The 27,823-nt window shown below is 41.4% G+C and overlaps 1 protein-coding gene across 1 annotated transcript in view; it reads left to right on the top strand.

Moving 5' to 3' along the window:
- The window catches only part of AGBL1 (AGBL carboxypeptidase 1), a 308,675-nt gene that overhangs the window by 61,601 nt on the left and 219,251 nt on the right, over nt 1–27,823 (top strand). Inside the window, exons 9-17 of the mRNA XM_042471034.1 lie at nt 316–389; nt 1,421–1,537; nt 1,641–2,233; nt 3,812–3,895; nt 4,725–4,811; nt 8,264–8,412; nt 11,602–11,689; nt 20,850–20,991; nt 24,073–24,226. Coding sequence (XP_042326968.1) covers nt 316–389; nt 1,421–1,537; nt 1,641–2,233; nt 3,812–3,895; nt 4,725–4,811; nt 8,264–8,412; nt 11,602–11,689; nt 20,850–20,991; nt 24,073–24,226 — 1,488 coding nt within the window. The remainder of the gene's footprint in view (nt 1–315; nt 390–1,420; nt 1,538–1,640; nt 2,234–3,811; nt 3,896–4,724; nt 4,812–8,263; nt 8,413–11,601; nt 11,690–20,849; nt 20,992–24,072; nt 24,227–27,823) is intronic.

The raw sequence follows: 27,823 nt of genomic DNA, 5'->3' as shown, positions 1-27,823 counted from the left end.
TTTGGTGGCGGATAATACAAATTCTGGAGTGATATTGCAGCAAAAAGTCTAAACATCGTGAAGATCCCATCTGATGTTGGGAGTTAAGCCAGGGTTAATACTTGGATGGAAGACTGCTAGAGAACTCGAGGTGCTGTAGGCTATATTTCATGCCCAAGAAAACCCTATGAAATTCACGGAGCTGCCATAAATCAACAAGTAGCTTGAAGGTGCACAAACACATATACATCTTGAGGCAAAGATTTAATCCCCTTGGTTAGTTTGGTGAGTGGTGGGACTTTTAGTTTAGCTCGATCTGTCTTTTATGCTTTGCAGATTATTGTGCATATGATGTTAAGGAGGAAATTGAAAAGGACATAGATAATGAGGATGTGGAAAATAAAGAGGAGGTAAGTATTTATTTAGGTGACCTGTACGTTCCATGCTGATATGTGGGAGATAACCATTTGCCAAGGAGTCCAGCACCCTTGTACCTTTAATTAGGGATGGCTGAAAATTTTGCTTCCATTCATTTTTCATTAGAATTTTCCAAAATGTACACTATTTGAACATAGGAGAGAGAAAAATTGACAAACTGATTGATCCTCCCCTTTAAGGGATGTGATAAGAAGACATTTCAGTTTGTTCAGGTGAAGCTTCTCTTCTGAGAGTAAGTGTAGGGTAGTAGAATCAAGCATAATTTAGAAAGGTTACTTTTGCAAACTACAAGTTTTAACATATCCACTGGGGCTTCTTGGAGTTCAAGTACAAAAAGGTGACTAGACACTGACTGGTCAGCCTTCTCACATTTGCCATGTCTGAACATATTTAGTGGGAAGAAAGCCATTCAGTGAGTCTTAGGCTGCATCTGCACTATAGAAATAATCCAGTTTGACACTACTTTAACTGTCCTGTCTCAGTGTTATGGAATTCTGGGAACTGCAGTTTGTTGCTACACCAGAGATCTCTGACTGAGAAATCTAAATGTCTCACAATTCTCACAATTCCATAGTATGGAGCCATGGCAATTAAATGTGGTGCCAAACTGGATTATTTCTGCACCGAGGATGCAAGCTTAGTTTCTGGGTAGATGTGTATAGGATTGCTCTAAATGATCATTATTAAAATATTAAAATCTCAAGTTTTGCCTTTGAAGATACTGAACATTAAATTGCAGTGACTATTTAAATACTTCATAAGAAGATCAGATATCTCATCTCCTAAACTATAAATAAATATGATTCAAAAGCTATGAGGAATTGTTCGTGTGCAGAGTTTGTGTACATGTTTTTCCTCCTTAAGTTGTTCCTGTGAGAAATTTGTGTTGTTGTGGCAGTCAGATTTGGAATATCAAGAGACAGGTGTCAGTCAGGCTGTGGCTGGCAATGATTTAAAGAAATGGTTCCTTAGACAGTTTCCTTTCTGGCTCTTCTTCTAATAGGATGATGACTTAGAAACTGATGTTGACAAACTCCTATCAAAGCCAGAGCTTGACCGGCCAGAATCGGAGCTTGAACAATATGCGGCCATGTGTCCAGAACTGTGCTGTAACTTTGTGGTGAGATGGTCCTGGGTTTTGCTTTTTCTATAAAGCCGAGGGGGTACTCTAGGGATGGAGCCATGTCACTCTTTTGTATCTTTCTCCCCACATCTTCTTAAAGGAGCTGGAATCAGAACCTGAAAATGAGATCAACTCTGAGGACATCTCTGCAACCCTGACACGTTCCTGTCTCCATGTCATTCCAAATGCGGCTTCCTCAAAGCACCAGCCAGAGTGGATAGAGAGGGACCAAATCGCCCAAAGAGACAAACTGCCCCAAAGGACTTCTAGGGTCCCAGTGCAGAATGGTTTGAAAAGACAGAAACATTCTCAAGGACCTAGAAAAGTAAATCATGACGAATCTCAGTCTTTGGAGGATTCCATCAGAGAAGGTGAAGACTCAAGCAAGGGTTGTACAGCAACTACACTGCACCCTCTTGCCAAAGAGGCATTGCGGGACAAAATAACTTTTCAGGGTATGAATTCCTGCAGATCCAGTTGTCAAGAGACAGTGGAGACGTCGGAGGTGGTGACAAAGCTTTTGGAGAGACACCCAGGCAATATCCCTTTCCACAACCCTCACTACTATATGGCAAGGACTGGCTGTACCAGGTCCATTCCAGACTACAGAGTGCTGGCGTTCCCAGATCTCTGGGGTCACATACCTCCTCCTTATAGCCAATGTTTACAGCAGAGAAGATACGGTGTCCAAAGGTAAGTCGCTTCTCTCCTTCACCTGCTTTTACAGAGTAAAACTAGAAGGACATGACGTAAGTGAGGCACCCTTTCATGGGTAAAAATTAGGTGTGTAAATCCTTGCTTGTTTTATTCCCACGTGTGAAACCTGTAAATCGTACAATATTTCTCCCTGCTTCTGAGACTGTGGGCCCTTTCACACTGCATAAGAATAGCACCATGATTCCACATTAACTGCTATGGAAGCATCTTACGGAATTCTAGTTTTATGGAGGGAAGAGCACTAATGCCTCCCCAGAATACAGATTGCAGATCCCATAGGCTGTACCCATGGCAGTTAAAGTGGAATCATAGTGCTATAACTGTATAATGTGAAAGGGCCTCCCCACATTCACCTTTCTGAAAACATTTTTTGAACAAATTATGAGACAATTTTTGAGTAGGCTACATCCGCAGCTGTCTTGCAGTGTGGATTTCTAAGACATTTCAGGACTCAATGAGCTGCTTGCATCTTTTTGATCATCCAGCATGTCCTTTGGTTGCTCTGCATGTTAATGTGTTACGGTTTGCTTCACAAGGGGGAAAAGGTAGTAGTTTTGCACAGAGACAGCTTGTGCAAATTGAGGAAACCATGTGGAAAAAAAAGACGAGTTGTTTTGGTGTCATGCATGGTGTGATGGGGATTGTCAGTTTCTTGACAGGCTATTTCAACATGTCATTCCTGATCCTTTCTCTTCAAGAATGAATATTTTTTGCAAAACATTCTTTGCATCTCTATATCAAGAAAGTATGGCAATATCAGGCAATGACATTATTCCCTCTGATAGCAGACTGGTGCGCCAGTGAGTGCTAATGCTTATGCAAAAATGAGTGAGTGAATGGGACAGAGTATCCTGAAACTAGGGGGATAGATGGATGGATTTCACTTATTGAACATATGTTGACTTCATGTGTATCCAGTTATATATCAGTTGTGCCTAATTTTGTTGTAGTTGTTGTTTGCAGCTTTTCTATTACTTTGCATGGATATTTCCATGTTAATGCAAGTTTTGAGCTGGTTCATATCACATCTCAGCTGTGATATGAATTCCACCATACCATCCTGAACATACCTCATCTCATTTGGAAGCTAAACAGGGTCAGGCCTGGTTAATACTTTGGCAGCAGACCACCAGAGATCTGCAGGAATCCTCTCTAGGAATCCTTCCAGAAACTATGGAGGACCTGTCAGAGTTGGCAGTTCTGGCACAGGGGGACCAAGCTTCTGGCATCAGAAATTCAGAGCGATGTGTAGTAAATAGATTAATTGTGTTCCAATCCGTCTTTCAGCCCAGAGAGTGCTAAGAAGGTCAGTTCACAAATGTAGATCAAATTAAATGTAGATCAAATTAAATTCTCTTCCATCTTTATCTAGAGCAGGGCATGGATTGGTTGGCTTGTGTCCCTGTTTGGGATCACTATACATTGTTAGATTTTGCGGCAGCTCCTTCTTGTTTTAAAGCTCTTTAGCCATCAGAATAAAGGAAATGGCTTTTTAAAAGTATGGATAGCAACTGAGAGGTTCTAGCAGCTCCATCCTTGTTTTATTCACCACAGGGCCAAAATTTTTGAAGATGTTCGTCGTGTGATCCAGCCAGGCGACATAATCAACCGAGTTGTATTTGATTTAGATAGCTCCAAGTAAGTTTCTTTCTTCTCATTGGTGATCATATCATTGGGATTTGAAGCAGGGGTGCTTTATTTACTGCTGAACATATTTATATTTCCAGACCACTCTGTTCTCGTGCAAAGAGCATCCAGTGCAGAATAATTGTCATGTGCAGTCAAGCCATTATGGCAAGACCAGGGAAAACCTATCACAGAGTTTTCTTAGAAGGATTTATTCAGAGGGGTTTTTTCCCCTTTGTTTTCCTCTGAGACTGAGATAGTGTGACTTGCTCAAGGTCACCTAATGGTTTTCCATGTCTGAATAAGTGGTGTAGTCCAAAAGTATAGTCCAAAGCTCAAACCACTCCACTACACATGCAGACTAATATGTCTAATGAACCTTCATGGAATAGTACAATATTCTCTCCCCATAGATGTCATTTCTAAGACACCAAAAGCTGGACCAGCTGGAGATATGGCAGGTACCCAAATGAGAGTTTTGGCATATCTTCATGAGACTGAGTTTCACAGTAACACAGCAGATCTCCATTTGCTTTTATTTTGTTTTGTTTTTATGATTTACTTATTTTGCTACACATGTGTGAGCCTCTGATACTTGTGTGGTGCATGAGGTTCTTGAACTCTATGAAGGTGTGGCATCCTAAGCAGCTCCTTTCAAGTTTAGACTAAAACCCAGAGAAGATTTAACACCCCACTGACAGCTGATGGCTGTTTGAGTTTTCTGTACCTCCCTCCACACTCACGACAGCCTTGCACTCATATCTCTAGCAAGTGAGTTCTGTATTTACTTGTTTAAATTTAACGTTGAGCCTTGCAGTAATTGAGTTGCATCTTCTTTCAGCTGCTTAAGCTCTGGTAATCCGGACTGCCTGAAGTTCTTCTCCAAGTTTGAATCTGGGAATCTTCGCAAAGCTGTCCAAGTGCGGGAGTAAGTTATGCAAACACCCCAGCAGCAAGGGTGGGGATTGCAATATATATTTGGGCTCATCTACACTTGCCAGAATACTCCAGGCTGCCCTTGGAATATTGTAACCCTGAATTCCCCGTGAATTTGCCCCTTACTTTATGGGTTTGGATCACTTCCCCCCAGCAATGACAGCTACCTGCCTCCCCTCACAGTCCCCATTTATCGCCCAGCACCGCTGCTGAGGGCAGAATGAGGTGCCCAGCTGTGCTATGTTCCATGCCATACTGGGCACCTTGTTCTGCCCTGGAGTGACTCTTGGCCAAAGAGGCAACACCATAAATGAAAAGGCAGATGCCGCCATCACGCCATCAAGGTGAGTTTTTAAAAATGCAGGTTAGGGGGAAAGAGCCCCAAATTGGTTGCAGGCATTGTGAAGATCCTGTGCCATGTAAACAGGACAAGGTATATCAGTCAGGTGGAAGAGGGAAAGCTTGGAAAGAATTCAACCATCTTTATGGGGAAATAGAGTCATTGCTAAGAATTCAGTATAGCACAGAGAGAACTTGTTGTGATTGTTATGACGCCTTTAACAGTCCCTGGCTTTTCCTTTCACTTTGGATACAACTCTCTGAGTTTAATTTAACCTCAGACAGAAAACTGGAAAGTAGGAGCCATTATGGGATGGTAGATGGGGCGGTATTTGAGAAAAAAATTGGGCATTTTTGCACATGGTTTTTGCAAACTGCTGTGAAATGTGCAATACTGGAGACTACATTAACTGCTGCCTTGTTTCAAAGTAGTAGCATTAAGTGCATTTTGTGTCCTGTTGCGCTTGCTCTCTGAGCATGTCTGCATGCTTAGCTTCACCAAGGGAGAACTAGTGTTTTCCACAAAAATATCAGAATCGTATTTCTCATAAGATGTGAGAATAATACCAGATTTGTTATCTTGGTCTTGCGGCAGACCTGAGATATCTGGAAGGAGAGCTAGGAGAGATGCAGTCTCACCATGGTGACATGGCCAGTGCCAACTATGCTTCAGCAACAATGAGATTTCTTCACATCCCTACTCTTCAACATTTTATTTTATATTAATTTAATTTAATTTAATTTAGGCCCAGCTTTTGACCCAGCACAGGACCCAGGGCAATTCACAACCAATTAAAAATAAAGTAAATATAAAAACAATTAGAATACATTTTTTTAAAAAAATGAAACAATAATACTGTTAAAAATACATTTTAAGACATGTTTAAAACATTAAAAAAAATAAAGGCACAGCACGCCTCAATAAAAGCCTTTCCCATCATATGGGCTGCGTCTGCAGTGCAGAAATAATGCATTTTGAGACCACTTCAGCTGCCATGGCTCAATGCTAGGGAATTCTGGGATTTGTAGTTTTGTGATATATTTAGTCTTCTCTGCCAGAGAGCGCTGGTGAAACAACAAACTACAGATCTCAAGGTTCCATGGCATTGAGCCATGGCTGTTGCAGTGACGTTAAGCAGCATTATTTCAGCAGTGCAGATGTAGCCATGTGTTAAGAGCCAAATGCTTCTCTAAATAAGAAGGGTCTTTGCCTAGTGGCGAAAGGAACACAGCCATCACTGGATGACTTTGAACAAGTCACACACTCTCAGCTTCAGAGGACTCTTCCAGACTTAATACACACAAATCTCGCCAAGAAAACCCCATGATAGGGTTGCTATATGAGGGAAATGACTTGAAGGCATACAACAAATGTTATTTAAATTTGTGGCTGTGCATGTATCATTGTTCTGTACACCTGTATTCTCTTTGGCCCAAAGTCAACCAGTGAGTTATGGTTCTTAATCATAAAACTAGACCTCCCAATCCAGCACTTTAGCCACTGTTACACATCGACAGCTAATATCACTAGGATTCTGTGGTGGAAGTCTCAACAAGTTAATGTGCTACAAACCAAGATCAATCTGTTGTGTGTGTATACTGTAAGGGATCGGAAAGGACATTTGTTTTATTTTGTATCCCATTAAAACACCAACTGATTCCCATGAGTGTAGTTGAGAATAGTGGAGGGTGGGCAGTGGGGCGAGCCACATATCTTTGCCTTTGGAAAATGAAGATACTAGCTGTGATGCACATTGATTGTGTAATTTTATATTTCACACTATAAAATAATTCATGCTTTAGAAAAGTCTTCATTCATAATTAGTGGAGTTTTTTACAACAGAAATTTGCAAAGGAAGGAAATTAACTCAGTTATGCATACTTAATCATTCATCCCAAAAATTAACTTACAAAGCATGGATGAAAATAAAACAGAAACTGAGAACAGCGAATCCATAATCAGAAAACTGCACAGGAATAGTGAGAATGAACATCAACAGGGAATACTATTATTGTGTGTGCATTTTAGTTTTCAGGATTGGTAGCAAAAGGAACAGTGAAGAACAATGCATATATAAGACCATACTCTGAGTCAAATTCAGGAATCTTTAGCTAAAGAATATAAAAACTGCCCTAGATAGTCCAGCATCCAGATGCCATTGAAAAGCATGCAAGAAAAACATGAGTAGAGGAGTTCTCCATGTTTCTCCAAAACTGGCATACTGCTTTTGATACTGGAGGTAATAAATAACCATCACGACTGGTTGGGATTTATTGCTGTATCTTGTCTAACTCCTTTTTAAAGCTAGTAAATCCCATGGATCTGTCTGAACTCTTTTAAAGTCCTTTAAGGTAGTAGCCATCTGGAGGGAGTTGTCTCTTGAAGAACTTGCCTCGAATCTTCCATCATTTGGCTTTATCTGATGGGCGCTGGGATTATGTGAGGGGATAAAAAGTCCCCTTTTCCGCATTGTGCATGGATGTCTGCACCTCATCACATCTCTCAGCTATGATTTGCTTTCTTTCTAAACAGTTTCAAACACTGCCATCTTTACTCATAGGAGAATTTGCCACCAGCATCTTGACCATTAGGTTGCTCTGTTTTGTTTGCTTATTTTTTTCCGTTGTAAAGTGCATTTCTTTAATGCACGCAACTAGAATGGAGTGTACATACTTACACAGTTGTAACAGTTTGATGCCACTTTAAATGACGTTGGTCCTTCCTGTGGCATTCTAGGATTTGTAAGCTGGTGAGGTATTTAGACTTTCTCAGCTAAAAACGACTAGTTTATTGCTCTAGTCTGCTCCACTGACTACACTTTAGCAGAGAATTCCAAGTTCCTCACCAAACAACAGATTTCTCCTATATCTGAATCCTGCCAAAACCAAATTCTTTCTCTCCCAAATAGGAAAGAGATTCCTGGATTTTCATGAATTCTAATTTAAAAATGAACTGAGATTTAATTCGTATCCACTCCTAGAGCCCCTGACCACCCTACCCAGGGACTTATAGCCATGTGTGCCCATTGTTAGTGCCCTCTGGTGTATGCATCATTTACCTATTAGGATCTTCTTATAGTTGTATTACTGTGGTTTGTTATCCAGGTGTGAATATGACCTGATCCTCAACCCTGATATCAACAGTTCTCAGCATCACCAATGGTTCTACTTTGAAGTCAGTGCCATGAAAACAGCCACTCCCTACCGCTTCAACATCATCAATTGTGAGAAGCCTAACAGCCAGTTTAATTTTGGTAAGTACCCTTTGAAAAGTATTTGTGTGTATGGGTGTCTCTAGCTGTCTGCATGGATAGTCCCTGATCTTAGATATGGCAGATATAGCAAGGCAGATCCAGCGTGGCAGACTGGTTTGAATTTTGGCCTACCACTCTGGAGACCAGGCTTTGATTCTCTACTTGGCCATAAAACCCATTGGTTGACTTTGGGCAAATCACACTCTCTCAGCCTTAGGGGAAGGCAAACCTCCTCTGAACTTATCTTGCCAAGAAACCCCCATGATAGGTTTTCCTTAGAGCTGCATATATCAGTAACAACTTGAAGACATGCAACAACAAGAATACATCAAGGTGCCTGAGTCTTTTTTTCCTATCAGCATCTGAGATCCTGCCATTTTTGCTAGTCATATATTATGCACATGCTCTGCAATACTGTATGAAGACTTCCAGTACATAACACTTTCTCAAATCTTTTCCTGGTCAGCAAATTATGAAGAGCCTTTTCCACACCATCAGCCAGTTCCATATTAGTCCATCTTCCTTCCCTTCACTTCCAGGTCACATAAGTTGTCAATTGACCCATATTTGTTATTGTCTGCCTTCAAATCATTTCTGATATATGGTGATCCTAAGATGGTTTTTCTGGGGTTCTATCATGGGGCTTTCTGGGACTGCAACCGGGTGAATTTCCATGGCAGAGCACAGAATCAAACCCTGGTCTCCAGAGTCATAGTCCAATAGTCAAACCACTATGATAGCATACCATACCACTATACTGGCAGCTTTGAAATCTACTTGGATGGGTAGGGTAGCTACACAATTACCTCTCCCTTGCATTCTTTTGCATGGAGGCAGAGAGTAAGAATAGAAGTTTGCCATTGAAAAGGGACATTTGTGAAGTTTGAATAAATAACTATTTGTGGCTAGTGGTGGATGGCACAGATGGATGGGTTATGATGGCTCTTATTGACTGGCTCGGGAACAAATGGTGAATTATTATCATGCCTATAATGTCATCTAACAGGCGTTGTACTATGTACAGTAATATGAGCAAAATCAATATACACCAGATGGAGTCAGGTTTGAGGCTTCAAAGGCAATCTTCTTTTGTATTCTCTGAAGAAACAAATTTGATTGCAGTGTTCTTGCTGCCTTTCAAGTTCCCAGCAAATCCAAGGCCAAGGTGGTGCCTGATTTGCTTAATCTGAAAGTCTGCAGACCCTTCCTGAATGCGATCTTGAGACAATATGCGGACTACATAACTCTGTCATTGACATTCTCCTCCTTCCTCTCATGCATGTTTTGCCTGGTCAACAAGGTTTGGTTTCAACTGAGACCCCCCCCCCCAATTTTCCAGTTAATTAATAAAGGTAGTACACTATGTGGACTTTGCATTTTATCTTGCATTTATAAGAAAAATAGATGAATCTCAAATCCTTGTGTAAGGAAACTTGCCCTCTAAATGACAACAGTAGGGGAAGCAATATGGGAGAGCAGAATTCTAGGTGTGACCTTCCATTTGGCTCCGGTGGTTTACAGTCTGAGGCAATGCAGTGAATTCTGGCAGTTTTCATTCATTAGAAGAAGTGACCCTATACATAATTTACAGTTCTAGGATTTTTGATATTGAGTGATGGAAGAGGGGAGGAGAGACTGAAATTCTGGGAAGTAACCAATGTCTCTTTTGCTTCCCATTTCTGTTGCTACTGTTGTTCCTACTTTTAAGAACACTATAAGGGATGAAAAAGTGGGCATGAGTTGAAGGGTTGTGGAAGAATGCAGACAAGAGATAGAGGGTGGAATCACCTATGTTGTCTGGTTTTATAGTGTTCAGGATACTTTTCCAGTTTCCCTTTGATTTTGTGCCTGTCCTATGCTTAGAAACAGCAAATGCCAAGGGAGGGTAGACTCTGGCATGGATGAGCGGTCACAGGGGAGGCAGGTCAATTCAGGTCCTATAAATGTTGTGTAGGAGATTATTCAAGAATGAAAAGAGGCATGGTGACAAGGATCTATGCCACTGTGCAATTGATAATGGGAAGCAAGCAGACATAATGAACAAAGCCAAGAAAGGGCCATTGGGACATTTATAGCTTTCTTGCCTTGATTGTCAAGTTAAGCCATTCACACTTGGAGTCAACTATAGTGGGTACATTCCTGGGGAGAAAGTGGCCCGGTTGTCAGCAAGGAATACCTCCTTCCACAATGTCTTTTTGGGCCACCACAGCAGGGGTGGAAAATTTGTAGCTTTCCAGATGTTGTTGTACTGCAACTCCAGTCATCCCTCACTAAGGTTGATGGGAATTGCCATCCAGCAATATCTGGAGAGCTGCAACTTGTCTACCTCAATCTGCTCTCTAATAAACCAAAGCATAGTGGTGTGTCCTGACCACAAGATCTGGTTCAGACCCTGATTTAGTTGCTGATGTTGCTACTACTTCTGCTACTACATCATGAAAATCATTGCTATTATGATATAACCAAGTGTATGCATATTGTAGTGCAACATATAAAAAAGACAACTTACAATCTTGATTTTGTGGCAAAGGGGGGCATGAAGAGGATGGGAGGAAAAAGGAAGCCAATGTAAGAGGAAAATGTGTGCAACCCTTTAATGCTAAAGAGGTTATTCGCTCCTTGTCTATTCTCCTGGGTGGAAGAGACTGGTTCTGGAAGGGATCATGGATAGCTTTCATGTTTCTGGTGTAGAGATCTGTATGCCTGGCTGCTTCACCTCTGTCTCTCTTCTTAACCATCAAAGAAAGTCTCTTACTTGTAATATTTGTCAGTATAGCAGCACGGGTGTCTTGCCGTGAAACTTGCTTTAACATGACAGAGTTTTCTTCATGATTCTTTGATGGAAACTCTGAAATAAGAGATGTTTTGGAATTGTAGTGCTCTTTTTTTACACTGGAAACCATATTGTAAGTGTAATTTCATTACAGATATGGGAATTCTCTGTAGGGAATGGGCTCAAAGCATGGAGGGACACAAGGAAGTGTGGACAAGGACAGTGTTGTTGTTGTTGTTGAAAAGAATGCCTACAATGACATGCTGACGCTATCCATAATGTGTTAAAAATGTTATTTCTTTCATTGCCTGAAACTGTCTTAAGCACCAAAATTATTTTGTTGCATCCTCATCTCATCACGGAGAAAGACATGCTGCCTTTCTTTTACTTGTTTGAAATGCCTTTCTCTTCCGTAGGCATGCAACCGGTCATGTATTCAGTGAAGGAAGCTCTTCAGGGCAGACCTCACTGGATTCGGGTGGGCTATGACATCTGCTATTACAAGTAAGTGCATGGTTCCCTTCTTCCAAAAGGTTGCTTAGAGTTTCCTCTCTCTGCTGCTAATTGTGAAGTTACTTCATTAACTTTCAGCTATCACTTTGTTACACCCACACTTACACAACTCTTGGGGATATAAAGTGCTTTACAGACATTGTGTGTCAAAACTTTATAACCATCTCACTTGGCATGGTTAACTGGAAAGGCTGTGGAAAGGACTTGAGAGCTGCCATATACTGATTCAGACTATGGGTTCATCTAGCCCAGCATTGTTGATGCTGTGACTATCTTCATCTCTAATATTTCAAACAGTAATTTTTTTTCTGTCTGTATCTAGAGGAGCTGGGGATGAATCAGAGATTTTCTGCATGTAAAACATGTGCTCCGCCACTGATCTGTACTACAGATGACATGGCATGGGAATGCATATCTTGAACCAGTTGTGCCTCCTATCTATTCCTCTTTTCTTTATTTGCATCTCAGATCAACTCCCTTTTCAACCGCTCTCCACATGTGCATTGCTCTGTACTTTCAGTGCTGTGGGCTTCTTTTCTCTTTCTCAATCCACAGGTAGAGCCAGCTCTAGATCTGATCATTCTCCAGACTGAATTTTCACCATCATTCACCATCAATAAGAATGCCATGGAGCTTGGCACTCATGAGTGATGGAGTGTGACTTGCCCAGGGTTGTCTAGCAGGTTTTCCAGGGCTGAGAGAAGATCCAAACCCTGTATCCTGTTTTTATTTTCATTTTCAAATTCTATTCTTTCTTTTTCTTTTTTACTTAAAGGATTGCCACAATTGTGCAATTGCGCTAAAATAAAAAGAACAATAAATGCAGACTGAAAGGCATGCTGGGAAGGGCATAGAGCAGGGAGGCAAGGCTATGGAGGCCAGCATGGAAAGGCAGATCCCAGGACAGAAGCAATGCCATAGTGATTTGAAAGAACTGTGTGAAAATGACTGTCCCTAACCTGATATGTTTGTGTTTTCTAGACTAACACAGTTGTGATGTCTTAGACGTCTGGTGTGATAAAGGCCTAACACTCAAACCATTGCCCCACACTGGCTCTTAACACTTCATTACACCCACACTCACATAATTCTTGGGCTTATAATGTGCATTACGGCTGTTGTCTAGGGATTGATTTGAGTTCATCATCCCTAGGAAAAGTTACACTTTGGCTGTTGGAATCTTTACCTTTTTGCCCCTAGTATTCCCAAGCCATTTGTAGCCACAACCTTTTGCTTGTGGGAAAAACACAACAACAGCCCACTCTTATAAGCAAAGCTTTCTTTGTTGTTTGATTCCTTGTGAAATGAAGTGCTCAGTCAGTCTCTCCATAGGCCTTCTTATGAACTTGGACTTAGCAGGGGACATCCACTGCACTACAATGGTAGCTTATTCAGCCGGCTAGAACGGTGTGTGCATGTCTTATCCTTACATGGCTCTCTTACTTCTGTGTTCTCTCTGAATGGCTTTCTGAGTGCTGGCAGAGTTAAGCGCAAGCAGATGTAAGAGATGCAAAGCTTGTATAGGCTGATTACAGTCATAATGGCCCCTAATGTCATTAAGAAGGCCGTTATTGTGTGGTGATTAAATAGCAGCTGACTGGCGCGATTAAACTGTAAAAGTACAATTAAGTTCTTAATCATAATCTGGAAAGGGATAGGCTGCAGATGATAGGATAGGGCTGGGTTATTATCTCCCCCATCCACTCCCAGAACATGAAATGCACTGGATATTATGTTGGATTTTTTCTGAACAGATAGTTTGATCTTCTCTTGTCATCTGATTTTTCTAGCCATTCGTAAATCTGGATAGGATCACAGTTACCCTCGAAGACTGCCAGTTCCTTCTAATCCCTCTAATCTTTTCATTCCTTCCAGGTTCACACACCTTAACACTTCTTTGTATTGCCTCCATGTTCAGTGTTCAGGCTTTGAGTGCTGTTGTTTATGTAGCCAAAACACCTCCAACACATAAACTGTGTTTTGAGAGGCTTGGTTGGGACCCCATGATTTTCAGAAATGCTTTTTTAAAAAGGAAAAATAATGATGGCTAAAGAAAGAGCCACCAGGAGCTCATTGAGAAGAGAGTATCTCCAATGATGACAAGATGCTGCATCAGATGCTAAGGAGAATAACTATTCCTTACCATTAACCCATTTCCCTCCCACAATGGGATTTCCTCAGAGATAGTCCAACACTTGGTGCGCATATAGAAATTAGGGAAAGCTTGTTTTCTGCTGCTGCAGAGCTAGAACAGGTTGGATCAAATTGCAAGAAAACAGATTCCACCAAAAAATTTAGGGAGAACGTTTTTACTCTAAGAACTGTTCAACAGTTGAACATACAACTTTGGTGAGTGGTGGACTCTCCTTCTTTGGAGGTCTTTAAACAAAGATTGGATTGACATTTTTCAGGAGTGTGGCAAATCTGTATTCCTACATGGCAAGGAGTTGGATTAGATGGCCCCTGAAGTCACTTGCAATCCCCAAGAGTCTACGATTCTAGGACCCAACATTTGTATAACCAAAAAACAGCCAAGCTTGTCTTCTGTTATAGAAGACAGTTAAGTTCAGAATAGCACAAAGTGTATGGCTCAGAAGGAGCATGTCTAAGAATACTGTGGCTCCAAACATCTGGGCAGCTGGGGGGCTCAGAACCTTCAGCTTTATATAGTATGGAATAGAGATAATGGATGCCCTCCTCTGTCCCTAGGTACTTTGGTCTTCTAAGGAGGGCCCTTAATTATCTAATTAATGTATGACACAGCTCCATTTCTCTTCTTTCATACTGGTTGCGCCCCAGCCAAGGAGAGCCTTGTGAATGTGCATAAAACACTAAGTCTGATTTCCATTCCCATCTGTCTTCCTCTGAGCAGGGAGACAGGGACGGCTCACTCATGAAGACAGATGTGGCAGCCCCCAGCTCTGCTCACATGTCGTCTTCCTTCCTCTCCTCACAAGAGATTTTTACATTATTGAGATGATTAGAAATGCTTCTGTCGAAAGGGGTCTCGCGGATGCCATTCCTCTGCTTTATTGCCTGCCTGCAAAGCGATGGTTATACACTTGCATTAAGGGGAGAGCGGGGGGAGGATCAGGAACAACAGCAACAACAGAAAGAGACGTCATGACAGCCGTGATCAAATGAGCTCATTCGCCCCTTGCTGTCTTGGCGAACATTTTACGGTTATAACATGCCGTGCAATAATGTTCCTTTCCTGCTGATTATTTAAGGGAAAACTGTGGCAACTCCCTGGGCTCCCAAACGACATATCAGCGCATTGTGTTCCACGGTTCATTTCCAGTTCATTCTCAAACCCCACCTGGCTCAAAGGCTAGGTGGCTCAAGGGCTTGGTAATTGGATGCTGAACTTTTCCTTTCTAGGTCAGTAGTTGAAATTCTGCCCAGATCACTACAAAAGTCATCATTTCCCTTCCTCGCCCTCTTATTTTTTTTATGCCTGCTGGTGTCCTTTGGTCACACAAAAGAGCAAAAACAAGGAAGTTTGGAAAATGCTGTCCCTTGGGGAGGAATGTGCTTGTGGTCTTATTAGAAAACATTGCAAACTGTCATCCTTTCCCCTAGCTTCCCCCTTAGTTTTCCAGGAGATGGGAATGGCATTTTAAAATGGAATTTGCTGCAGAGGCTGTATTTTGCTCTCTCATTCTACCAAGGGCTTTGAGATGTTTAATTGTCCTTTGTCTCTTGCTCAAAAGACGGTAACATAATTGTTCCTTGCAAAGCTAAAGCAAAAGGGGTCTTCTGAGATCTCAAGGCTCAGCTCTAGAAGAATTGCCCCATTATGCTGATCCCTGTCAAAAATCTTTCCCATGAAGGAGAGATGAAGGGATATCTTTTTGAGCTTTAATTTGAGGGGAGAGGTCAAATGTGATTTCAGCAGGGCAGGTTCCTGCCCTCCAGTGCAAATAAATATTCACCTTTTAAGAAAACCATTATCATTCCTATTTTAAGTATTTCCAGCAAGGTAGCCTCGGTAATCTGTTGCAGCAAAATTGACAAAGAGGACCACGGCAACTTAAAGTCTGCCGCTTTTTAATTTGGCTTTTAAAAAGCTTTTGTTTACTCCAGCCCAGTGCATCTCTCTCATTCCATGCGTCTGTCGAAATGAGCGGCGACCCACAAAAGATTATGCAAAATGAAAGAAACCCCTGGGAGTACATGCTGCTGATGGGCTTGCCGAGTTCCCATCCCTCATGGAAAGGAAGCAACAGCCAGAAAATATAAGAACAAAGAGTCCTTTAGCAACTCACATTGCTCTCCTTTCATGCTTTTTTTTTTTAAAAGGAACATTTTCCATCCGGCTGAATGAAAATGGCTGTAAAAAGTGAGAAGTGTTTTTTTGTAAATCACTTTTTGGGGAGGGGGGCGGATATGTTCCATCGATTCATCTAGTGGTGGTGGCTGAGAGAGGAACCCTTGTGGGTCTGCATGCCCATAAATCCTCCATCAGTCCCTTGAAATTTTACCTCTTTTCACCAAACTCCTCTCCTGAAGTCTAACATATTGAATCTGAGGTTCACATCTGAAAAAGTTTGCCTTGGTGTCATTAATTCCAATGCTACAGTTTCCTTGTCCTAAATGTGACATATGACATGACATTTCTGTGCTTTTGACCTCTTCCATCACTCCAGTCCAGTTGTTGTTAATGTTGGGTGCCTTCAAGTCATTTCTGACCCTACAGCAAACCTAACACAGGGGTTCCTTGGCAAGTTTCTTCGAGATGAGTGTGCCATTGACATCCTCTGAGGTTGAGAGAGTGCGATTTGACTAAAGTCACCCAGTGGTTTTTCACATAGCCGAGCCAGGATTCGAACCTTAGTCTCCAGAGTTGTTATCCAGTGCTCAAATCACTACACCAGTCCAGTACTAGGGATTGCGTGGTGGTGGTGGTGATGGTGTTCATCATGGCCATCACTCTGTGAAAAGTGGATCGTGATAGAGATAGCCTTTGCCTTCTTGTCTACCTAATTTGTCTAGAGAGGGTAGATATGAAGAAGATTTCAATAACATTTGTAGAGCACTTTGAACATGAAAAACAATGGCCCCAGTAAGTGATGATAATAGCAACAATAATAATTATGATTATTATTAATTAACTGGTGCTGCCAGCAGTGCTTGAAGCAGTGCAGAACGTTTGAAGGAGAAATCATTAGCTTTAGAGCCTGCCTATTATAAAGTGACTCAAAAGCACAGTGAATTGAGTCTGCATGTTAATAGCCCCAGTATTCAGATTAATGTGTGCTTTCTAAGTGCTGTGTGACTTTCTCTTTTTTTCTTCTTCTTTTTTTGGCCTTGTAAAATAAACTGCTCAGGGAAAATGTTAGGGAGGATAGTGAGCTTAAGAAATTCAGTGGGTCTTATTTGCAATCATAGGATCAGGGTGTTGTGGGATCCTGGCCACTGATAATGCAAGACCCAAGTGCTCTTTACATGGACCAGAATAATCTGGGAGTATATTATATATATTATCTGGAAGAATATTCTGATGATGGGCATCCAAAATTGCCAGTGATGGTGGCAGCAGTGCAGTGTGGTGCGCTGACCTTCCAGAATATTCCCATACCTGACGTAATGTGTAGTTTGGTCCCACTGATTCCAGAGTAACAGCAACATTATAAATATATATGTGTGCACAGTTCAGAAGGACTTCCTTGGTATACACATTTACTTATATTTTAATGGGCTGCCTAAATATACACCAAAGGGACCAGATTCCACATGATCTTGGAAGCTAAGCCAGGCCAGACCTGGTTAGTGTTTGGATGTGAGATGACCAATGAATACCAGGAGCTACAGGTGATATTTTAGAGGAAGAAACTGGCAAAACCACCTCTGGGTATTGCTTCCCTAAGGAAGCCCTATGAAATCCATACTGTGGCCATACGATGAAAGTAACCATGTGTCAAAGCCCACAAAGTTTTCTTGGAAGGCACGTACACAACTTAACAGACCATACATTTGAGTAGGCATCAAACATGAAGTGGTGGTGCCAGACAGCTTATAAGTACTGCAAGTCAAGGTAGCCAGAACCATTGCTATGAGGAAAGCCAAAAACCTGCAGCAAACAGTGAGTTACTTAGATGTAGGTTAGGGGGAGGAATCCCCAAATCAGATGTCAGTGTTATGAAGAGACTCGAGATCTGATTTGGGGTTTTGGTCCTGTGTCATGTCAAGAGGACACAAAGATCCTGGGGGTGGGGGGAGTAATTTTGGCTATATAGACAAGCCCTACATTTGTGATATAATTTTGGGATTTGCAGATTGTGAGATATTTAGCCTTCTCTGTCAGAGAGCTCTGGTGCCATAACAAACTACAATTCCCAGGACGAGAGAGCACTGAGCCATGGCAGTTAAAGCGGTGTCAAACTGCACTATTTCTGCAGTGCAGATGCAGACTCAGTCCTACAGCGTGATTTCCTCAGAGATTGAGGACTCAGCTATTAGACTTGGGTTTGCCCTGCAGTGACCAATCGCAAAACAAAGCACACTAAATGGAAGCTAAATCGCTCAAGAAAAACCAAGTGCTTTGACACACAGACATACTTTATTGTGTATATTTGACCTCTAGTTTCTGATTCCCTGACCCATTATGTTTTGGGGACCTTTCTAGGAAAATGCAAAGTGATATGTCTGTCTCCACTGTGCCTAAAGGCCAGCACTTCTGGGACATGAAACAAGACTTGCAGATTAACAAGTATGAGTTTCAAAAGACACCTTTTGTGTGGCAGAGGCACATTTCCATTCATTTCTTTCCTATGAAGAAATAAATTGCTCAATTTCTCTTTCAAAAGAAGCAATGATCAGTCCATAGGTTTTTGGCAAGAATAATTAACTCGAGGCTTTACTCCCCCAAATAAGACTGCACCACCAGGGAAATAAACAGTTTGTGTACATTTCAGCAGACGAAATTGCATCCTTTGGTCTCTCCCTATATTTTGCATTTTAATACAGTAGCAATGATGATATTTGTTAAAAACTGGGGTGGGTGGGTGAGAAGGGGGACATCGCATGGTCCTTCAGACACAGAGCAGTTCAGCAACAGCATAATTGGTGTTAGGTGGGGGAAATTATTATCTGGGATGTACTTTGTGGATGCAATTTCCTGAGATATAGTCTCCCTGAAATGCGCGAATTAGCTCTTCATCTCAGCCGAGGGGAAATCTTTCACCATGATCCTTGAAGCTGATTCTTTAAAAATAATAAATAAGTACATAAAAAGATTGCAAAGGACCAGATGGGGATGCTGAAGGAAAATTGAAGCTTAAGATTGGTATGTTTCTGGTGAGTGTATAAAAATGGAAACAAAACCATTGCTGGACAGAGTCGGCGAAGGAGACAGGAACATGCAAAGCCAGTCTGCAAGAGCCACTCTACTTTTCTTCAGCTGAAATATTTGAAATGTGTGTTCTCCAGATCTCCACCTGAATAACTGCAGACTTGAGAGGAGGCTACCAAACCGGCCATCAGTGCCCATCCTAGGCATGGTAGTGATGGTTCCCAAATATAAGTCCTCTAGGTATTTGGACTTCAACTCCCAGAATTCTTGACTGTTGGCCAAGTTGGTTGGGGCTTCTAGGAAGTCCAAAACATCTAGAGGACCACAGTTTATGAACCACTGGCTAGTCTGATAGGCCATGTGTTATGGTCAACTCTTGACCATATTCTAGAGTAGCTGATCTAGTGAAGAAACTTTGCTATGGCCCACTCAGACCTGGTGCCAATTCTGGTCAGAAGGTATCATTAAGCAGAGAACCACAATGTTGAAGGCGGCGTGGAGAAAAACACAATGACATCCACTGGCTGAATTTTAAGCCATTAGTGACCAAGGGTAATGAGTCCAGGAAGGCAGCAGCATAGTGGATTCTGTCAATCCCCTACAGATGCTGGATACCAAGGTTATTTTTCAAAAACACACACATACCCTGGTGTTACAATTACTCCCTAGAACAGGGCAGCCAAAATCTTTGGCCCTCCAAATTGTTGGACTTTGACTGACAATATGGGATTATGAGAACTGTAATACATCTGACGGGACAATGGTTCTCCATTCCTTCCTTAGAAAAGCACACATTTCTGGTTATCAGAGAGAATACAAAGTCGCATCCATGGAATTTTGATTAGCACAGCATGTCATGCAGTGGTGTGAAAAGCTGAACTTGCTGAAATCCTTTCTTCTCTCTTTTCTGAAGTAATTCAGTTGCCTTTTCATCTGGTCACCCTAATATAAAACTAACAAGAACAAATGCTTTCCCCCTTACAATGTTCGCCACGTCTCCATGCTCTGTTGACCTGTATTTCATCTGAGCGAACAAAGGAAATTATTTGTATGTCCATGTTTGACCGTCTCCAAATAGCTCCAAGACCATGGCAACTGAAAATCCATATGCTTAGCACCTTGTACCTCATGGTTACTTGAATTCAAAAACGGATTAATCAATTTTAGTTAATTAAGTGTTCAGTTGTAAGGTGGCTGATGGCCCTAACTAGCTAAGAGGAAACTGATGTTGGGAAAGGGATGTTTTTCTAGAGGACCGTTGAACTTTTCAGTGTCCATAGGGCAGCTCCACATGGGCCAAAGGCACAAAGGAGAGAGAATGCACCTGGATAGGACAGAGAAATGGTACTTTGGTGGATAAGAATGAACATTTAATTTCATGGGAGATAAGAAAGCATAATGGTAGATGATAAATGAGAGGAGAAGATTACATGGGTGATTGGCATAAGAGAAAACATACTTAGGTGGAGATGAAGAAAATCAGGGTGTCACTAAGGTAATGAAGCATTTTATAAGCTGGGGACATCTGCTTGTCTTGAATACATTCAAGAACAGACTTTGGAACTGATATTAAATGTTTAAATACATACCAAAACCCTGGTTGCATCTATTCTTAGACTGTTAGCATATGGCCAGCTCATATGATAATGGTTAAAAGGTAGTTTAGAAAGGTAATGGTTAAAAGGTAGTTTAGAAAGCTACACTTATTTACTCAATCGCAGTTGGTTTGAATTTCGATTCTGTTGAACTGAAAATAATTAGTCACCACTGCCTTCATGTTTTGGATCTGAATGAAGACACAAAAACCAAATAATACTGTATCTCCTCATTTATGCTCCTTTCTCCCTCTTCTTCCAGAAACCATTACCAAAATTGTGCAGCGGCAGGAGTTCCCCGTGGGAAATGGTGCTACACGCTCACCTTCAACATTGTTTTTCCTCACAAGGAAGACGTCTGCTACTTGGCTTACCATTACCCTTACACCTATTCTGCTATGATGGTAAACATATTTTCCTGATGACATTCTGGAAAGGTTTGGAATGAATGCAATCACAGTTTTGTGTTAAGTAAATTTTAGGTGACTATTAATATTCCCATTCATGCTCAAGTTGTTGGAATGTGTGAGGATGAGAGGCTCATAAAGAAATGTTAAGGAAGCAGTATGACTTGGTTCTCTGAAGAGGCCAGCCACAGATGCTGGTGAAACATCAGGAATAAACTCTTCTAGATCATGGCCACATAGCCTGAAAAACCCACAAAAAACAATGGATGCTGACCATGAAAGCCTTCGACTTCACAGTGTCACTTGACTTCCCACAATGATGTCCTATACTCTCTGACTTCCTTGGTGTGGCAGCGACAGTCCCAGTTAATCTTGTGTCATCCCACTTTTTCAGCTGCCTTTAAAATATCCCCATTTCTCTTTCCTCCTCCCATTTTCTCCCTTTATCCTCCTGACCTCACATCAGGATTCAGGACCCATAACATCCAGCAGAATTAAGGAGGACATGACTTTTATTGTATGATTACTTTGGGCCCTTCACACTACAGAGTTATACCAATTTTAGTCCATTTTAACTGCCATGGTTCCATTGTATGAAATCTTGGGATTGCCAAGTTAGGGACGGGCATTTTAAAATCTGTTCAACAGTGGAATAGACTACCACAGAGGTTAGTGGATTCTCTGTCTCCAGATGCCTTTAAACACTAGTTAAGATAGGCTTCTTTTAGGAGCGGTGTGTATTTTTGAATGACGGACCCTTGTGGTCCCTTATAACTCTAAGAATCCGAGATCTGTCAAAAGTCTTTCTTCTATTCAATGGACACTTGAATTATCATCATAGCTGTCCAGTAGCCTTCATTTGTTAAAATATGAGAGATGTGTGTTTATATTACTGCTTACACAGCAGTTCCCCCATAATTATATTTGGTTATTTAAGACATGATGACGATGGGAAGGGAGTGAAGTCAATGGACAGAGATGAAAAATGCCTTCTTCTGCATTAATTGTTGGACTTTGGTGATAAGGGATTATGAGAACTGTAATGCATCAGAAGGGACAATGGTTCTCCATTCCTTCCTTTGGTTATCACAGAGAATACAAAGTAGCATCCATGGAAGCATCATCATGCAGTGATCCCTCTGGGATTTGGTTCTGTGATGATGACATGGAGGGAAATGAAGTTAATTGCAAGAGTAATAATAACTGGGATCCCCATAAGTGAATTTTATTTGCAAGCACTGCTGAAAGAAAGGATGATGTTATTGGTGGTAGAATAGTTTTGTGACACACTAAACATATTCCTGAAACAGGCTGTGGTTTCAGCTCTATGTGATGCTATGTTAAAAAGGAACAGGATGTCTCTCCTGTGTTACTGAGGTATGAAGAGGTACTCATGCTTGATGCTGGCCAAATCATGATTGTAATGGGCAGCTTTTACGTGGCGATTTGGGCCTGCTCAGCTCAAATAATTCTCCTGGAGTGAATACCTTTTTTGTCTTAGGAAAACAAGTCCGTTTTTGCTGACGAGATGTTGAACAAAACTCCAGCTCATGGACATATATTGTTAGGTTTTATTTTCTAGCATATGTCCATGCAAAATATGTGGGTCTCCCCTCCCTCTGCTCCTTTCTTTCAGACCAGTAATGATTTCAAAGTGATTTAGCAACCCAAGGGCTCAATTACCTGTACAATGCATCTGAAAAGATGATAAAATCCCATATGGAAACAGTGACTTGGAAACACTGATCACAATCTAATGCACATTTAATAACTGCAGGCACATTTGCAGCACAGCTATGCACACGGCGAGGAGACCACACAAAGGGGCAGAATTCAATACCACCATTACTTTGAGTAATGAACAGTTGCAGTTACTTCAAGATTGTAAATAAAAATAGCTATTGACAGGTTCTTGGGGTACGTTTGCCTGTAGTAGCAAAGTGGAGTCTAGATTTTGCCAGCTTTTGATTAAAAAATAATAATGGCAGTTGGACAGGACCAGAAGGCAGAGTTGTAAGAAGTCTGTGAAAGGTGATGTTTGGTAGGGACAGATGGAATAGCTGAATTCTCTTTCTCTCTCTTTCTCTTGTTGGCTAGTGCTAGCAGTAAAACTTGGAAATGTTACTTTGAGCAACTTTTGCATTGCTGCTTACCAGGCTGACTGGTGGATCTGAGGGCTGTCATTTTAAAAAAGAAACCTTTTCAAGCTCTGGTCAGCATATATAACCAAGCAATCCCATGCTATGGTTTCTGTGCAGAATGAAGGTGCTGAAGTGGGTATCAGATCAAACCACATTCAGTGGTATAAACTCTGCTACCACCTACTTCACTACCCCTTGGATAAAAGTGCTTGCTGTGCTGCAAGGATTGTGTCTGGCTTGAAAAAGCATGTGGAATGATGCCCTAGAGCTGGTTGGGCTTGGTACTTTGTGGCTCCTTATCGTCCATGGGTGAATCTTTCAGTTTTTCAAGTAGTAGTACCACTCTACTCTGCTTTGGTCATGCTACCAGTATTCCTTATAGCAAGATAACGCATGTATCTCAAGGACCATAAGCCTTATAAGTATGAAAGATGTTCATTTTAAGATAAAAGAGAATTTACCTAAACTATGAAATGTCCAGGAAAAATAATGTGCCTAGGCAGGAAAAGTCTGGAAAAGTCTATGTGATATGTGACAAGCAGTGTGCAATTGGATAAGGTAGTTGTTCTTCGTAATAAATATATAAAAGAGATAAAGCCTCATTTTTATTCTCCTCTTGTATCAATTTCCTGAAAATCTCAACTTTAAGAAATTCTGCAACTTTAGGAAATAATTTATGAGAGGATAGAACATGACAAAATATCTATGCATGCCACCAAGTAAAGGCTGGGAAGGGTTGCAGGCTTTAAAATGGCCTTAGGAGAACACTCTTTCACCACTCCTGATGTAGCGCTAGGAAATGAATTCTGAAACCCTAAAGAAGCATTGACATTTCTGACTTGGACCTATGGTTTGATTCTGTATAATTTGGTTTAATTCTGTTTGATTCTACGTTCATATGTTCTTATTCTTTTTTTATGCTTTTGGTTTTTTGCAGTCTCATCTTGACATCCTGGAGAAAACCACAAACTCCAAGAAAATCTTCTTCCGGAGGCAAACTCTTTGCCAAACTCTAGGAGGAAACCCTTGCCCTGTGCTCACCATCACTGCCATGCCTGAGTCTGAAAGCACAGATGATCTGGAGCAGTTCCGTAAGTTGCTAATGTGTTTAGACCTTGTCCACTTTATTGTTTTTGTTTCTGCACTCTATTTGGATGCTCCAGTTGTCATATTCTTCAATTGTCCCAATTTGGCAGGGATTGATCCTCTGTTGACCCACCTTTTCAGAGACTTGAAAAAACGTTCAGCTTCTCTGTCATCCTCCTACTTTACATCTTCATCCTCACCTTATTTGGTTGCTGCAGACTGAATTGAAAGTACAAAATGAGTTTTTACTCATTTAATTCAGTGGGAGGAGAGGAGATGGGGGGGGGACAGTTTTACCTTTCCCAATAGGCTCAGACAAAACAAACTGTTGTAACCTCTTCTATCTTATGTGCTATCCCTTATTAATAATTTTGGCCATTTTGACCACACTCTAATGTTGCTTGTCCATGTGTGCACCTGTTTTCACCTGTAGTATTTCTCCTGGAGTATGATCCAAAGTGGCTCACAAAAAGCAGCATCCACCTCATAATAATATATACAGCAAGGTGGTGGTTGTTATTTAAAAGTATTTATCCCCTGTATGCCCTGGTTCAAAAGCAGGGTTGAGTTGCAAGTACCCAGTCATTTGCACTGCTGTGTAAAAACCCTTCCCAGGATTACCATGTTGCAATTCCTTTCCAGGATGTTGTCAACATCCTTCTTGAAAGATTTACTCATTTGTACCTGTAGAACTCTTGACAGAAGAAGGAGCTTAGTTTATCTCAAAAGTCTTCTTTTTTTATTTTTGAAGGGAAAAATAGCACACTAGGTCCATATAGGATGCTTTCTTAAGGAACCGAAATATATCGAGCAGTACCTGCTTGTTGGTTTGGAAGCCATTCAAACATAGGGCATGCTTCAGGAATTATAATAACAGTGCTCTTGTAAGGATGCAATTTAGTTGATTTTCTAAGTGAATTGGCAGAAAGAGACCATGCCATGTTGTGTGCTACAAGCCTGCCTCTGGGCAAGACTAAATAATCATGTACATTTTTCTTTCATTTAAGCAGCTTGGCTAATTATAGTGTTTGAGAGATGCACTGCATTGCATTCTGCCTGCTCTCTCTCTTTCCCTCCTCTTCTGCAGCTTTGAGCAACAACTATACTTCCTTCCCTGACTTGGTTTTGATTAATCATCCATCTATGGGGTAAAGAAGGCTATATCTGGGACCCCTTTGTAACTATTTACGAACATATATACTTCCTTTGTGAGTTGTACCCCAGCTAAAATCTTCATAATTTTAAGCAGAGGTTTCAGGAGTGCTTTACTTGTGTCTTCTTGCATGGCAGGATATTGGACTAGATTACTCCTGCAGCCCTTTCCAACTCTAAGATTCTATGATTCTATAAAATCCTGTTCAGCATTTTGGCCAGGATCTGGCTGCAGAATAAGGAATAGTGGAGAGCTTGGGTAGTCAGGAGCTGCTTGGAAGTTTGACCTTTTTTTGTATGTCTGGGGGTTTGGTACCAGTCTGGGGCAAAATTACATCCCCAAATGACAGGGCTGCTGTCCCAGGCAGATGTTTCAATGAACTGGTGGGCAACTTGGGGACACTTCATATTAATTGCCTTCTGAAACAGCATCTTCATCTAGGATAGCTAGGTAAGCATGCCCTGAAAGGCAGCAGTGCAAGGGGACGAAGCAGGAGCTAGATCAGTAGGGAATTTCTCAGCCTAGGACAGCAGTTTTGCAAAGCCAACAGGGACACATAGGTTCCCTGGATAGGTTCATATTATCTCCCTTGAGCTGGTGTGGTGAAGTATGCCTACCAGCCATTATCAAGATGGTGTTGTGGAGCAGTCAGCATGAAATCATTGATTTCCTCTGCTTTTGACTTGCCCTTGTAGTACAGAAGGCAAGGCACGTGTGTCCTACCAATGAGATCCCACTGATGCTTTACAGGTGTTGCAGTGATTTACAATTTATGTCGCAGGGCTCCTGGAGTGTGCTGTATTCCTCCTTGGCTTCTACAATAATTGCTTATTACTTATCAGTAATAGAACATGGGAACGTGAGGAGTAAGAAGCCACCCCAGTGTTCATTTTATATGCACAGACCTACTGAGACCTGCACGCTTTATACATCCCAACACCAGGTCCTTTTCTCATTCTAGAGATATGGATCGGCTATTCAAGCTACATGAACCTGATTATTAAAATGTCATTCTGTCTTCAGAAGAGTATTACACAATAGAGTGCCATCACAGAATTCATTGTATCCCAAATATTCCTGTATACTGTTTCAAGTGTGCTGAATCTTCAAGGGTCCTAAGGTGGATGGTTTAGTCCCTTCCATCTCACTTCAATGCCATGGTTCCCCTCGCCTTGCATATCAACCCTGTGTGGCTATTTGGGAATTGGCAATCTAAATGCAATTTTGCCTTTTGCATTATCAACCAAAATAAAGTTTCTGCCCATGGCTAGTCTGCTGCAACAAATACAACACTGTATTTTGCATGATGTTTGAGCTGCATCTTATAGCTTAGAAACTGCACCAATGGGAGACATTAAACTGTCACAGAGTCAGGCACTTAATGCCCAAGTTAAGTAAAGACACTGAAGTGGTAACTATGTTTGCCTGTTAGGTCTGATGGGGAAAAAATCCTGAGCCAAAAGGACAAAATTTATTTTATGGGAACACTTTTGGCAGTGACAAATATACTCCCAACAGTTTTATGTGCAGTTCTTAGCACATGTTGCAAACCCCCAACATTTGCATGCTAATTTATACAGCTTTTCCTTGCCCTCCCTTGTCTCATTACCGGTCTATCCTGGTCCTGTCTTTAAGGCTGTCAGGTCACAGGGAAAGTAGTGGACCTGCCATGGGAAGATAATGGCTGTGAATGGGGCTCTGTATGGAGAAGATATGATGGTGGAGCATGTTTGCTTGAGGGAGAGAGGGGCCGAGAGAAATAATGTTTCTAACCTTCTTCAGGCATTCTGGGGTATGTCTGAGTGTTAAAACCTTTGTTGTTGTTAACTGCCCTCAACCTCAACTAATTGTGACCCTGTGGATGAGATATCTTCAAGATGTCTCCTTTGCTCTAGTCAGGTACTGTAATTGAGTCCTGTGGCCTCCCTGACTGAGTCTATCATCTGATGTAGGATCTCCCTCTATTTTTGCTACTACCCACTGATAAGGAACATTTAATGTACACTATGGTGTTTCTAACCTGAAGGTGGATGCAGAGCAAGGTGGAGTGTGAAACTTGGAAGGATGCTAAGTACATAAACAGACCACTTGGAAAGTCTTTGCAAGTTGCATTCACAAATCAGTTAATTCTTGCAAACTGTAGCAAGCTGCTGCTCCACTAGTAGAACAAGAGAGTTTCTCTGAGCCCTTTCCTGTTGCCTGGAGCTGAGCCCACCAAATCTGGAAGATGTGCACCTTTGTCTCTTGCCTGGGGATGATCCATGAAAGCCACCTCTTAATCTGAGGCTCTTGTTTGATCCGTATTTTTTAAAACGAAAGAAGGGCCTGTTCCCTTTAACTAAATGCTCTTTTGCTCCACCCTATGCAATTAAGACTGGCAAGGAAGAGCTGAGAATATAGAACAGCAAGGAAAGGCCACTTTTGCTATGTGTTGCGAACTAATGATTGT

This window comes from Sceloporus undulatus, chromosome 6, assembly GCF_019175285.1.
Source record: "Sceloporus undulatus isolate JIND9_A2432 ecotype Alabama chromosome 6, SceUnd_v1.1, whole genome shotgun sequence".
Taxonomy (NCBI): Eukaryota; Metazoa; Chordata; class Lepidosauria; order Squamata; family Phrynosomatidae; genus Sceloporus; species Sceloporus undulatus.
This window is presented reverse-complemented; position numbering and strand designations above follow the sequence as displayed.